This window comes from Myxine glutinosa, chromosome 14 (genome assembly GCF_964187855.1).
Source record: "Myxine glutinosa chromosome 14, kmMyxGlut1.1, whole genome shotgun sequence".
NCBI classification, from domain to species: Eukaryota; Metazoa; Chordata; class Myxini; order Myxiniformes; family Myxinidae; genus Myxine; species Myxine glutinosa.
The window spans coordinates 65284587-65299586 of record NC_136274.1 but is presented as its reverse complement, the minus strand read 5'-3'; the positions used below and the strand labels follow the sequence as shown (position 1 = coordinate 65299586).

The 15000-nt window shown below is 43.4% G+C and overlaps 1 protein-coding gene across 1 annotated transcript in view; it reads left to right on the top strand.

The window, feature by feature from the left end:
• Positions 1-15000, top strand: part of LOC137439873 (transient receptor potential cation channel subfamily M member 2) — a 132336-nt gene that overhangs the window by 101644 nt on the left and 15692 nt on the right. Inside the window, exons 23-24 of the mRNA XM_078768000.1 lie at positions 7116-7236; positions 8933-9017. Of these exons, the coding sequence (XP_078624126.1) occupies positions 7116-7236; positions 8933-9017 (206 nt within the window). The remainder of the gene's footprint in view (positions 1-7115; positions 7237-8932; positions 9018-15000) is intronic.

Here is a 15000-nt window from a genome sequence, read left to right as displayed (position 1 = left end):
TTCCAGAGGCGGGAGAAAAGGGGAATGAAAGAGTGAAGGTGAGCAGAGAGCCCAGACTTTGGCAGTTTAACCATAAGAGGGTTGCAGGCAGATCTTGTGCGACCTGAAGGAATATTGGGGGGACAGAGCACAGAGAGAGCTGGGGGAGCAAGGCCGGAGAGGAGTCGGTAGAAGACAGAAAGACCACCAACCTGCCTGCGGTGAGTGAGTGAAAGGCCCTCGGCGTTGACTAAATCGCAGGAGATTCCAATGATTCTGAAAGCTTTGGCCTCAACAGCGTGAAGCTGAGCAAGGTGTGAGGCAGGAGCACCAGCCCAGAGGGGGGAACAGTATTCCATTGAGCTGCGGATGAAAGCCTTGTATGTGGTGAGGAGCTCAGGTGTGCCAAGGAAGGACTTCGCACGACGGAGGATGCCCAGTCGGCGACTGGCTTTGGAGGCCAGCTTGGAAATGTGGTTTTCCCAAGAAAGATCATGGCAGATAGTGAGACCCAAAAGCTTGAGCGACAGAACTTCTTGGAGAGGATTGTTGAGAAAGTAGATGGGAGGGTTGTCCAGTCGGTCCTTTCGGAGAGACATTGTAAGAGTGTGAGATTTGTCAGGATTGAAAGAAATGTTCCACTTGTTTGACCAGTCTGTGATTTTGTCCAGGTCTGCAGAGAGTGAGGAGGCTGCAGACTGCCGAACTGAGGGATGAGGAATGGAGCGACAAAGAGTAGAGTCGTCAGCAAAGAGATAGAGAGGATTTTCAAGAGAGTCAGAGAGATCATTGATGAAGACCAGAAAAAGCACAGGGCCCAGAACACTACCTTGGGGAACTCCAGCCTGAACAGGAAGAGGAGATGAGAGAAACCCATTCAGGGCCACACGTTGACTACGACCAGAGAGGAAGTCCGCCAGCCATGCGTGGAGAAATGTCCACCGTGTACCATGTCCACCGTGTACGGTGATCAATGACGTACACGTACCAGGAGCAGGAACCAGAGGAACGTTCAGCATGCAGGAGCCCAGCGAGAGAGAGAGAGAGAGAGAGAGAGAGAGAGAGAGAGAGAGGGAGAGAGAGAGAGAGAGAGAGAGAGAGAGAGAGAGAGAGAGAGAGAGAGAGAGAGAGACTGTTCTGGGCCGGGTTTTTATAACCCCCCGAACCCCTTCCCAAATGTCCCATGGGTGTTAATTGGCCGCCGGGGGTCACGTGACGTGACAGCCCCTCATTGGTCACCCTCGGCCACTCCCTTTAGCTCCCACTGGTTGCTCACTGCTCCTCCTCCCAGGAATGTCTCATTCCTCCTTCAGGGAAGGTTTTATTCCTCCTTCGGGCCTGCAGGGCCTAGTCTACTCCCATGACGAGGCACTTTAGGCCTCAACGAGGCCTACTATCATCCTGCCTGACAACGCATATCTGGTCTTTATCACTAACACTGGAAAGGTCTATGCTTTACATTTAATAAGAAATAAGTAACTGTAGGAGGCTACATGTTGTGGTGTAACTAACTATCGGGGGGTTGCCTTTATTCACAAAACTGCAACAATACTCTTAAACTTTATATAATATATCTTAACTCTGATGCTTTATCTTATATATCTTATCTCTTATGTACGTATACCTTAACTCTTAAATATCTTAACACTTATAACTATAAGGGAGACTATCAATTCCATTTTCTAAAATAAACCTCTTATCATCAAAAGCTCCAAGTGCTTTCTTATTTACCTCTTCTGAATATAATTGATGTTAATAACTTCTTATCGTATTAATCTTTCTAAACTCTTCTTTCTGTAAAGTTAAACAATTATAATAATTTTCAAAGTTTATTGTTTCTTTAATAACATTTTTCTTTATTGCTTTTAACTTTTTATCACTCTTTTCAATATTATTATCAATATATTTATAAGCATAAGCTTTAGCGTGCCCTCCATAAGTATTGGAACAGCAAAGTCAAATTTGTTTTTATTGCTATATACTCAAGAAATTTGGATTTGAGCTCAAAAGATGAATACGAGGCAACAGTACAGAAGGTCACCTTTTATTTATTGGTATTTATATGTATATATGGTTTGCTATTGTAGAACAATAGCATTTTGTATGTTCAGTCCCCCCATTTTAAGTGAGCATACATGTTGGAACAGATCAACTTAAAGTAAATTAAAGTCGTATCATAGTTAGTATTTGGTTGCATATCCATTGCATGTTATAACTGCATCGAGCCCGTGACCAATCAACATCATCAAACTCTTGGTATCTTCCTTTGAGATGTTTTGCCGGCCTTTACTGCAGCCATTTTCAGTTGTTGTTTGTTTTGGGAGGTTCTGATTTTAGTCTCCTCTTCAGCAAGTGAAATGCATGCTCCATTGAATTTAAATCAGGAGAATGCTTGGCCAGTCTAAAACCTTCCACTTTTACCCCTGATTATCTCCTTGGTTGCATCCACAGTGTATTTTGGATCATTGTCTTGCTGCATGGTGAAGCACTGCCCAATGAGTTTGGAGGCATTTTCTTGTATAGACAGACAAAATGATTCTATACACTTCCAAATCAATTCTGCTGCTGCCACCATTAGTTACATCATCAAGTAGATGGTATTCATAGAATACTTAGCCCGCACAGTTGACTTGGTGCAGCTAACTCTTCTGTCTTTAAGGTTTTTTTTTCTTTGATCCAATATGGCTGACAGACCACGTGGCCGATTACGTCATAGATTTACATTCTCCAATATAATTGTCACGTACATCACACTCAACAAATTCCAAACGGATTAGACTAAGCATTGGACTTATCAAATTATGATGTCACAATGAAGGCACCAATGACATCATCATTAAAAACACATTCCCCTTGCAAATTTCTTTACAATGAGCCATTTTTCAATTTTTTTCCATGGAGCGGTTTCAGAGATATAGATAGAGGTCCAATTATTTTTGGTTTTTCGAAGATGGTGTCCATACCATGCGAGCTATGACATCATAATTATCACGAAAAATTCCACATGAGTGGACGCATACTATGGTGAAGATTTCGTGTCATTGGAACAATGGTTGCTGAGAAAATGAATTTTAAAAATGCACGACGTATGTACCCCGTTTTTCACTTTGCAAATGCGGGATAATGGGGATGAGTGAGCTAGTTCCAGAGGCAGCCATAAAAGCCCAAGCCATGACACTACCTCCACAATGTTTCACAGATGAGGTAGTATGCTTTGGACCATATGCAGTTCCTTCCTTTCTCCACACTTTCACCCTTCCATCGCTTTAGTAAAGGTTTATCTTGGTCTCATCTGTCCATAAAATTTTGTTCCAGAACTCTACTGGCTCACAAAAGTACTTCTTGGCAAATTCTAATCTGGCCTTTCTATTTTTGGTGCTGATGAGAGGTTTACATCTTGCTGTGCACCCTTTGTAATTCGGCTGTCAAGTCTTCTGTGACCGGTAGATTGTAATACTTTCACCCCTGCACTCTGGAGGTTGTTGTTGATGTCACTGACAGTTGTTTCAGGGTTTCTCTTCACAACTCTGGTGATTATTCTGTCATCAACTGCAGTTGGTTTTCTTTGGCTGACCTGACCATTATCTATTGCTAAGTACACTTGTGGTTTCCTTCTTTTTCAAGATATTCCAAATTACCAAATTATATATGTGGGCAAATTACGCACCCAGACCAGGAGTTGAACCCAGGTCCTCTAGCGTACCATACCAGTGCTCTGCCATCTGAGATATATGGGCAACCCTGACTGAGCATGCAATTTTCCCACATGTAGAATTGCCACTCTCTTTCCGTTACTGCTTCCGGGGCACTCGCTGCCAATCATAGGACCAGCAACGGCCTGCTCAGAAGAAGGTCTTCCCCCAATAGGGGTAGAAATCCATATCTGCTATTATAGACACCACTGGGGGCGTAGTAACACAATTATATAAATTAAGAGGATTGTAAATAATCCATCGATATATGGTATATCTCCACATCACACTGTGGTATATTTCCTTGTCACACTGAGGTACTGTATATCTCCATGTCACACTGCAGTATATCTCCACATAACACTGTGGTATATCTCCACATCACACTGCGGTATATCTCCACATCACACTGCGGTATATCTCCACATCACACTGTGGTATATTTCCACATCACACTGCGGTATATCTTCACATCACACTGCGGTATATCTCCACATCACACTGCGGTATATCTCCACATCACACTGCGGTATATCTTCGCATCACACTGCGGTATATCTTCGCATCACACTGCGGTATATCTTCGCATCACACTGCGGTATATCTCCACATCACACTGCGGTATATCTCCACATCACACTGCGGTATATCTCCACATCACACTGCGGTATATCTCCACATCACACTGCGGTATATCTCCACATCATACTGCGGTATATCTTCACATCACACTGCAGTATATCTCCACATCACACTGTGGTATATTTCCACATCACACTGCGGTATATCTTCGCATCACACTGCGGTATATCTTCGCATCACACTGCGGTATATCTTTGCATCACACTGCGGTATATCTTCGCATCACACTGCGGTATATCTTCGCATCACACTGCGGTATATCTTCGCATCACACTGCGGTATATCTTCGCATCACACTGCGGTATATCTTCGCATCACACTGCGGTATATCTTCGCATCACACTGCGGTATATCTTCGCATCACACTGCGGTATATCTTCGCATCACACTGCGGTATATCTCCGCATCACACTGCGGTATATCTTCGCATCACACTGCGGTATATCTTCGCATCACACTGCGGTATATCTTCGCATCACACTGCGGTATATCTCCGCATCACACTGCGGTATATCTTCGCATCACACTGCGGTATATCTTCGCATCACACTGCGGTATATCTTCGCATCACACTGCGGTATATCTTCGCATCACACTGCGGTATATCTTTGCATCACACTGCGGTATATCTCCACATCACACTGCGGTATATCTCCACATCACACTGCGGTATATCTCCACATCACACTGCGGTATATCTTCGCATCACACTGCGGTATATCTCCACATCACACTGCGGTATATCTCCACATCACACTGCGGCATATCTTCACATCACACTGCGGTATATCTTCGCATCACACTGCGGTATATTTCCACATCACACTGCGGTATATCTCCACATCACACTGCGGTATATCTCCACATCACACTGCGGCATATCTTCGCATCACACTGCGGTATATCTCTGCATCACACTGCGGTATGTCTCCACATCACACTGTGGTATATCTCCACATCACACTGCGGTATATCTCCACATCACACTGTGGTATATCTCCACATCACACTGTGGTATATCTCCACATCACACTGCGGTATATCTCCACATCACACTGCGGTATATCTCCACATCACACTGTGGTATATCTCCACATCACACTGTGGTATATCTCCACATCACACTGTGGTATATCTCCACATCACACTGCGGTATATCTCCACATCACACTGCGGTATATCTCCACATCACACTGCGGTATATCTCCACATCACACTGCGGTATATCTCCACATCACACTGCGGTATATCTCCACATCACACTGCGGTATATCTCCACATCACACCGCGGTATATCTCCACATCACACTGCGGTATATCTCCACATCACACTGCGGTATATCTCCACATCACACTGCGGTATATCTCCACATCACACTGCGGTATATCTCCACATCACACTGCGGTATATCTCCACATCACACTGCGGTATATCTCCACATCACACTGCGGTATATCTCCACATCACACTGCGGTATATCTCCACATCACACTGCTGGTATATCTCCACATCACACTGCGGTAATTCACATGTGGTATATCTCCACACACTACCGCGGTCTTATCTCTCCACACACACTGCTGTATATCTCCACATCACACTGTGGTATATCTCCACATCACACTGTGGTATATCTCCACATCACACTGCGGTATATCTCCACATCACACTGCGGTATATCTCCACATCACACTGCGGTAGTATCTCCACATCACACTGCGGTATATCTCCACATCACACTGCGGTATATCTCCACATCACACTGTGGTATATCTCCACATCACACTGTGGTATATCTCCACATCACACTGCGGTTATATCTCCACATCACACTGCGGTATATCTCCACATCACACTGCGGTATATCTCCACATCACACTGCGGTATATCTCCACATCACACTGCGGTATATCTCCACATCACACTGCGGTATATCTCCACATCACACTGCGGTATATCTCCACATCACACTGCGGTATATCTCCACATCACACTGCGGTATATTCTCCACATCACACTGTGGTATATCTCCACATCACACTGCGGTATATCTCCACATCACACTGCGGTATATTCTCCACATCACACTGCGGTATATCTCCACATCACACTGCGGTATATCTCCACATCACACTGCGGTATATCTCCACATCACACTGCGGTATATCTCCACATCACACTGCGGTATATCTCCACATCACACTGCGGTATATCTCCACATCACACTGCGGTATATCTCCACATCACACTGCGAGTATATCTCCACATCACACTGCGGTATATCTCCACATCACACTGCGGTATATTCTCCACATCACACTGCGGTATATCTCCACATCACACTGCGGTATATCTCCACATCACACTGCGGTATATCTCCACATCACACTGCGGTATATTCTCCACATCACACCGCGGTATATCTCCACATCACACTGCGGTATATCTCCACATCACACTGCGCGTATATCTCCACATCACACCGCGGTATATCTCCACATCACACTGCGGTATATCTCCACATCACACTCTGCGGTATATCTCCACATCACACTGCGGTATATCTCCACATCACACTGCGGTATATCTCCACATCACACTGCGGTATATCTCCACATCACACTGCGGTATATCTCCACATCACACTGCGGTATATCTCCACATCACACTGCGGTATCCCAAAATCCCAAAACCCCATTTCCCATATTTCATGAATGCTATCCTTTGTAAGAATTGAATCCATGGTTGGACCGAGTTTGAATGCTAATCAATTTGTCACTCTGATTCATCCGATGCACCAGGAATGTATACGAAAGAAGAGTTGTTCGCCTGGGAAGAGATTATGAAAAAAGATTTTCTTTTTGCACGACAACATAATCAGAGCCAAATGCCTGAAGAAATAATCAGATCAGCAGCAGAAAAGTAAGTGGTGTGTGTGTGTGTGTGTGTGTGTGTGTGTGTGTGTGTGTGTGTGTGTGTGTGTGTGTGTGTGTGTGTTTGTGTCTTTATATCACCATTTTTGTATCATATGTTATTTTGTGTCTGTTAATGTGTTTTGGTTTTTGGTGTAATGTCGAAGTGTGATGCAGTGGAATGTTCCTAATGTGGATTTCTGATTGGCCGATGGCCACTCAATTCATCGATGTTCACTCATTGGTGTTGTCCTGCAATTATGGACTTGACTTTGGGTGTGTTCCGTTAACAAGCGGCTTGCTCGAATCCAAGCACTTGTTCCAACGGAACGGAATGCTCGGCACCGCTTAACAACATGGCGGTCTTCATTGTAAACAATGCTATCGTGGTACTCAAACAAATGCTGTCCGGGGCATCATTTTCAGTTTTACTCGGGTTTCAAGGGGTCTAAATGGTCTGCAGGTGTAAGGGGTCTAAAGCATTTGTAAAGGTCTAAGTGGTCCAATGACAGTGCCGGATTAAGCCTTGGCAGGACCATGGGCAAATAATATTTTCAGGCCTGTCTCAAGACGAGTGCCACCCCTGGAGCACAGGTTGTCTGAGGTTGAGTAAAGAATCTCCAGTACCTCTCTGGCTCTCTCTGGCTCATTTCGATTTAGGGTTAAAAGAATTCTACTTATTAAATCCCTGTATTTATTTTCCTCATTTAATTGATTACCCACCCACAAATAAACAATTAAATTGATATATGTGGGAAAGTTACATGCGCAGACCAGGAATCGAACCCAGGTCTCTCTGGAAAGCGGTACCATTGCTCTGCCATCTGGGCTATCTGGGCGACCCTGACTTTTTTTTCTTCTTTGTATACAAGATCGAGGCTCGTGAAAGAGCTAACATTACTCACACAAAAAGTCAAACCGACACAGAAAACACAAAATAAGGGGAGCGGTAGACAAGATGGGGAGAGAGGGAGAAGGACACAAACACAACGTTTGAGAGCAGGGACATCGAGAGATCTGTGGGAGGGAGAGGGCTTGGGGGGAGGTGGGAGAGGTATAAAACACATGGACACTGCAAGGACTTCCAGGAAAGAAGTTGGAATTTCAAAAAAAAACAAAAAACGTTCGGCGTCTGCCTAGCAGGCACGTGACCTCGGCCATGATAAAGCTCGCAGTGTTAAGTGTGGAAAAGTTCTGAGGAGATGCGGTTGGCTCAATAGCGCAGTGGGCTGTTGACGCGTTATCAACGGAGGTCCGTGGTTCGAGCCCCGCATTGAGTCAGAATTTTTTCACACTTAGCCCCATGCAGGAATTTGATTCCTGTTTATAAAACTATATGTATATATATTAGCCCTATCTCCCAAAGGTGAAGAATCACTTTTAAAAATTATACCAGTCAGATCCGGATCTTCACCAAAATCTAATAATTTCGTCCTTGTCACATATACACGACCTCAACACCAAATTTCTTCTGAATCCGTCCACAACTTTTTAGATATCTTGCTCACAGACAAACAGACAGACAGGGGTGAAAACATAACCTCTATCCACCTTCGGTGCCGGAGGTAATAATATAATATCTGAAAACACACGTGAAGGCTTTGAGTAAACTGTTGATGCACAAAACTTCTGTATATTGTAACTCCTGAATGTGTCCATGACGTGTGTGTGTGTGTGTGTGTGCACGTGCATGTATGTTATTTTAGAGTGGGAACATTGGAGAGGCGAAAGGCGACTGAAGAAGCGAGAATCTTGTCTCTCCATCAGCAAATGGAGAACATTGAGGAGCAGGTTTGTTGATGCAACAGGTACATTCACCCTCTGCATGATTCTCTGCAAAAATGCGTTTCCTTCATACTAATCCGATTCCTTTAATGAATACGTTCGATGTAGTATCCTACCTGACTCAACTCACCTCTATCAAGCCAATGCAGGATGAATGTCTCCCTCAATGTGGTCCACCACTTCCGGTTCCCTCCAATTCAGGACCTTTGTATTGGAGTTCATGTTTCCACTTCGCTTCCTGCTCGTCCCACTCGATGTGGCTTCCATTTCAGTTTCTTGATTGTGATCAATATATTGATTAATTTGGTTTTCTACCTAATCCAATCCAGTAGTTTATCTTGTCCGTGTTTGTTCTGCCAACACTTTGCTCGGTGATCGCTTATTGCTCCATCTTGTTAGTAATAGACTGCGTTTCACTGTCATGTGTCATCCTGGTATGACATCTCCCCACTGTCCCTACTCATCCCAATCCCATCACGCACATATTATATCTGTAGAAGCTACTCAAGAGAGGTGAGGTGTTGAGGAAGAAGTAGAGTGGAGGTGTGCTTGTCTAAGCAATGTTCACAGACACCATCAGGTTCGATGGAGATTTAATACTTATTGGAGAAGAAAACTTGGCTTGATAAAGCACACAATACATGAGCATACAAAGTAAAAGTTCACTTTGATTACAGCACAGAATTACACAACATAACACAGCAGATCAGGGGAGTCTTCTTCTGCCGTTCTCTCCCAGATTTCTCTCTTTATAAGGGCAAAGTCCTTTGAAGTTCCCTGGGAGGGGCACGTGGGGGTTCATACATTCTGGTCCCACATCTGGCTCTGCTCATGCAATCCATGAGAACCAGTGGGTATGCCTTGTGATGTCAAACTGAAAGATGTGTTTCAGAAAAGTTATCCCTTGAGATCTCCCTTGAGTAACGTGTTTCTTTGGAATCATTTGGCAATGATTTCACTGCAGTGTCCCATTTGCATTGGAGTCAAAGTTTCGGGGAATATACATCTGATTTTACTTATAAGAAGATAATCACAAGTCAGGAGACGACGATGGTTCACGAGCGAGCGGTATTCAATGACAAAAGACGGACTATAACCGAAACAGGCCCGGACAGGCAAGGCCCGGAAATGTCAAAACGAAGGTTACTGACCTTGAAATGAGATAGAAAATAATGTATAATCAGTTATGAGGTTAGTTAGCTTCACAATACCGAAAATTCGGTGAAAAATGAAATGAAAAAAAAAAAGGAAAATAAAAATAAAAATAAAATGAAAAATGAAAAACCGAGCTCCGTGGGGCTGGACACATGACATTGGCCTAACCAAATATCGAAACCCGTCAGATTCCACCAAACTCCTCGGAGAAGATGTAGCTTGAACACGATTACCCCCTAAAAAGACGTCTTTTTCGGGCGTGGCTCTGCCCACAATGGGCGCAGTACGCCCACTCGAGGCAGGACACAACTAGGTCATGATATCAACCTCCCACCCAAGTTTCATCGAGATCGAATGATATCATCGGGTAGATATGCTGCGGACAGACAGACACACAGACACACACACAGACAGACGCACACACATGACGAATATAGTGGTCACTAGATAACTCGTGAACCAATACATGCATGCAAAGAATCTGCTGAGAGCACAGTTTTTCATTGGCACAGTCCAAGAGTACATTCCCACATTTGCTTATTCAAGAGTGATTCACAGTATTTTATACAACATTCATATTCCTGTGATTTTCCTGCAAGAAGAGAATACAAACAGAATTGTAATTAACTACAAGGAGACATCAAAAAATATAGTTTCAATTTGATTAATTAAGTAGAAGCTATACTTCTACATCTCCCTGAACTCCACCAAGCAGCCTTTTTTGAAATCTCACCACTTCTTGCCTTCTTAAGCATTCTGTTTACCTTTGTTGGTGTTCCATCCTCTGTCCTCGTACTCTTCGTCTGAACCTTGACCTCTGTCTTCAAAAACACAATCTGGTACAGGGGCGCTACAATTTCTGAAAGTCTGAGGTTAAGGTCTACCTCAATGTGGTCCATTTTCTGACCTCATCCAAAATTAATGCTGTACTTCAAGAACATGGCTTGTGTTGAACAATAATAATAATAACCAGAGCATAAGACCAATCAAATTGAAATTTTAAACACGTGTTCCACTTTACGAGTACGACATTACTTTGAAGTTTCACATCGATCAATGAAGCAGTTCAAGAGACATAATTTTTAAAAAGAATTTTGTTCAATCCAATATGGCCACCAAACCATGTGACGTATGAATTATTCAAGGAAAGCATGGCATACGCAAGGCATGTGGAACATATTGTTACAGATCGCGGACAGATGTTATATCGACCGAGCGGTGGTGTATTACCGCGACCTAACAGGATCCCCGACTCACCCGATTCACCCAGACGTTGGCCGGATCGCACCGCAGCTAGTCAATAGGGAAAAGACAAAGGCGACACGGATGTGAAGAAGAAGAAGAAGAAGACAAAAAGGTTGGAAATACTACTGAATTTATTGACTATTTACACACATAAGCAAAAAGAAAGCAGTCACGTTTATTTACAAGCACATAAGACGCAGGTGACACAGTGAAATCTTTAGCTTACCTACACAAGCTTAACTAGAACGGGCACTCGGTAGAGCGCATACCTTCGCCGCAGCTACTTTTGTTGCCAAAATAAAAGACTACAAGATCTGTGTAGCAAAGCATTTTGGCATTAGTTTCATACAAATTGGACACAAATTGACCGCGCTATGGTAAAAAGACGATTTTGACCTTTTCATGACCTTGACCTTGACCTTTGACCCGATCGATTCCAAAATCTAATCAAATGGTTCCCGGATAATAACCTATCATCCCACCAAATTTCATGCGAATCGGTTGAATACTTTTTGAGTTATGCGAATAACATACACACACACACACAGACATACAAATAAATACACAGCGATCAAAACATAACCTTCCGCTTTTGCGAAGGTAATTAACCCAGGACAGAACAAACAGAACAAACTCACGTCCACAAGAAGGGTGGAAAGGCAGGAGGTGGATGGCTGGAGGGAGAGGGAGGTCCAAGGGGGTCCCGCAGCACAACCGGCACGTTTAGCAGCCGCCGTTCAGGCCCCACGCTGCTGTTGTGGCTGCTGTGTACGTCGCGTGCTTTGCCAGGCCTTGTCCGACTTGTCTGGTCCAAACCCTCAACTCGTTCTTGGTCCACTCACTCTTTACCACCGACTCCTCACCGCAACCAATGCAACCAACTGACCACCACCACCGACTCTCTCTCTTGGTGACCAACTCAACCAACTGACCACCGACTCCACTGACTGACTCCTCACGACTCTCCCCTGGCAACCGACTCACGACTCACTTGCGTCCGCGCCTTTTATAGCGCCTCCGGCGATTAAGCCGCCGGCCTTTTGGACACGCCCATCGGGGTGCTCACCTCGGCCCTGGTTGGTCGCGCGACCCTCTGGCTCCGCCCTTGATGACGACGGGCGGGCACGCCTTTCTTCTCTGACGAGAGCACAGGTTCAATGGCGGTTATTGGAGGGGAGGTAATTGGAAATCGAGGCTCGGCAATGACGAGAGGGGATGTAATTGGCAATCGAGGGTTGGCAATCACGAGAGGGGATGTAAAAGGGAATGGAGATTTTGGGGATGGGAATGAAAGGGGATCTATTCTCTTTCACTGGTGCAATGGAGTACTTCAATTAATGGGAGACACAGCCTTACCCTAGAACACAGAATAAGAGATAACTATCAACAGGGGTATTCTATTACTTGGCTGACGTGTATGCTTGTGGACTAATTATGGGATGCCCTTTCACCTTTACACAGCTCCGGAGGTAGGGGGGCGCAGAATAAACAATAATAATAATAATACAGCACACAATCAAAAAAAATACAGTCCTCATCTCCGCAACAATATGTTTGAAGTTTCCCTTCGATCTGTTCAGCCGTTCTGAAGGAGTGTCTTTTTAAAGTTTTATTCCACAAAAAATCACAGCCACCAAACCATTTAACCTATGATGTCATGGGTCGCGGAACCTTTTTGTTCGTCATAGGTATGCGATCATGCATGTAATGTTTTGCTTTGGTCTGTTAAGCCGTTTCAGAGAAAAAGGGTTTTTAGTGGTCTTTAAGGCTTCTGTGTTAAAACAAATGTGGCGGCCAAACCATCGTGACCGATGACATAATTTTTTTCTCCACCAATTTATCCCTAGATGAACTCAAGAAACTTCATCTTTATCGGATGAAGTTTTGTACTTGTCGAATTATGACGTCATAATGGAGGCACCTATGACATCTTCATTAACATGTTATTCCCCACGGAGAGTTCTTTACAATGAGCCATGTCTCAATGTTTTCTATTCAGCACTTTTGGAGATATGGAGGTGCAAGGTTTTTTTGTTTTTTCCAAGATGGCGCCCATACCACGTGACCTATGACGTCATAATTATCATTAAAAATTCTACACGTGGAGTTGCACCTATGGTGAAAATTTCCTTTCAATCGCACCAATGGTTGCAGAGAAAAGCTTACTTATTCTGTGTGGACAAACAGACAAACAAACAGACCCAAATGCTCTGGTGAGGGTAATAATAATAATAACAAGAGCAATCAGAGATTGCAGACCCTCACAAGGATGTGTTTTCAGTGGTTTTAAGGTTTTTGTGTTAAAACAAATATGGCGGCCGAACCACGTAACCAATGACGTCATCGTTTGTTTTTTTTCTCCGCCAATTTATCGCTAGATGATGCTCAAGAAATTTCATCTTGATCGGATTTCGTTTTGTACTTGTCGAATTATGACATCATAATGGAGGCATCCATGACATCATCATTAACCTGTCATTCCACATGGAGAGCTCTTTACAATGAGCCATGTTTCAATTTTTTATATGCAGTGCTTTCAGAGATATAGAGGTGCAGAGTTTTTCGGTTTTTCCAAGATGGCGGCCATACCACGTGAGCTATGAGGTCATAATTATACTTTTAAAATTATACAGGTGGAGTTGCACCTATGTTGAAAATTTCATGTCAATTGGACCAACGGTTGCAGAGAAATTCATATTTATTCTGTGCGGACAAACAAATGGCAGACTCAAATGCAATACCCTCGCCTCTGGCGAGGCTAATAAGAAGAAGAATAACTGGAGAGTTCATAGACCACCTTACCCTACACAGTGTTTAAGTTAATAATTCAATTGAAATAAAATAAAAATTGTAAAGGTCAAAAAAAAAAATTCCAGAAGTTTACTGCTGTTGACGCAGTGACTTTTACGCCACCTTATCGAACATGTTACGTTATTTATTTGTGCCTGTTGTTGGTGTCCTTAAAAACTAAATTTCCTGTTTGGAATTATTTTCAAATTCGAGAAAGAGTGAAAAATTATTTCACTCCTCTCTGCGTATGTGCAATCGGGACAATTTCAGAGCGAAAAGATCTGCTGAATTACAGATTCGTTTTCCAATTTGTGTTCAAAATAAAACAATCAATTGAAAACAACTCGTTCCTTGATCATAAGCTCACGTTTGTGGACAGACAGACGGAAGTGAGCCCATTGCTTAACCCTGCTTTTCACTTCACGTGTGTGGGGTAATAAGTAAAGGTTTATTTCAAATCGACTTCAATCAAGGCCAAATTGTGGTGAGCTTTGCAATCATTAATTTTATACTAGAAACACAAAAAATAGCAGTAAAACAAAAGAAACCGATTAATTACATCTTGATTAAAATAGACACATGGCATCAGAGTTCTAATTTTAATAGTCACTGGGGTCCGTTCATTACGCGGATAAGATATGACATTAGGCTGTTCTTGAATCTTGTCGTTCTACATGTTAATTCAGTTAATTGTTTTGAGTTCTGTCATTTGTATCCACTATGAGATCTGTCTGCGGATAGCAAATCTTGATCCAAAACCTTGATCTTTTCTACCCCTGTTAATTCACCCCAGATCCAC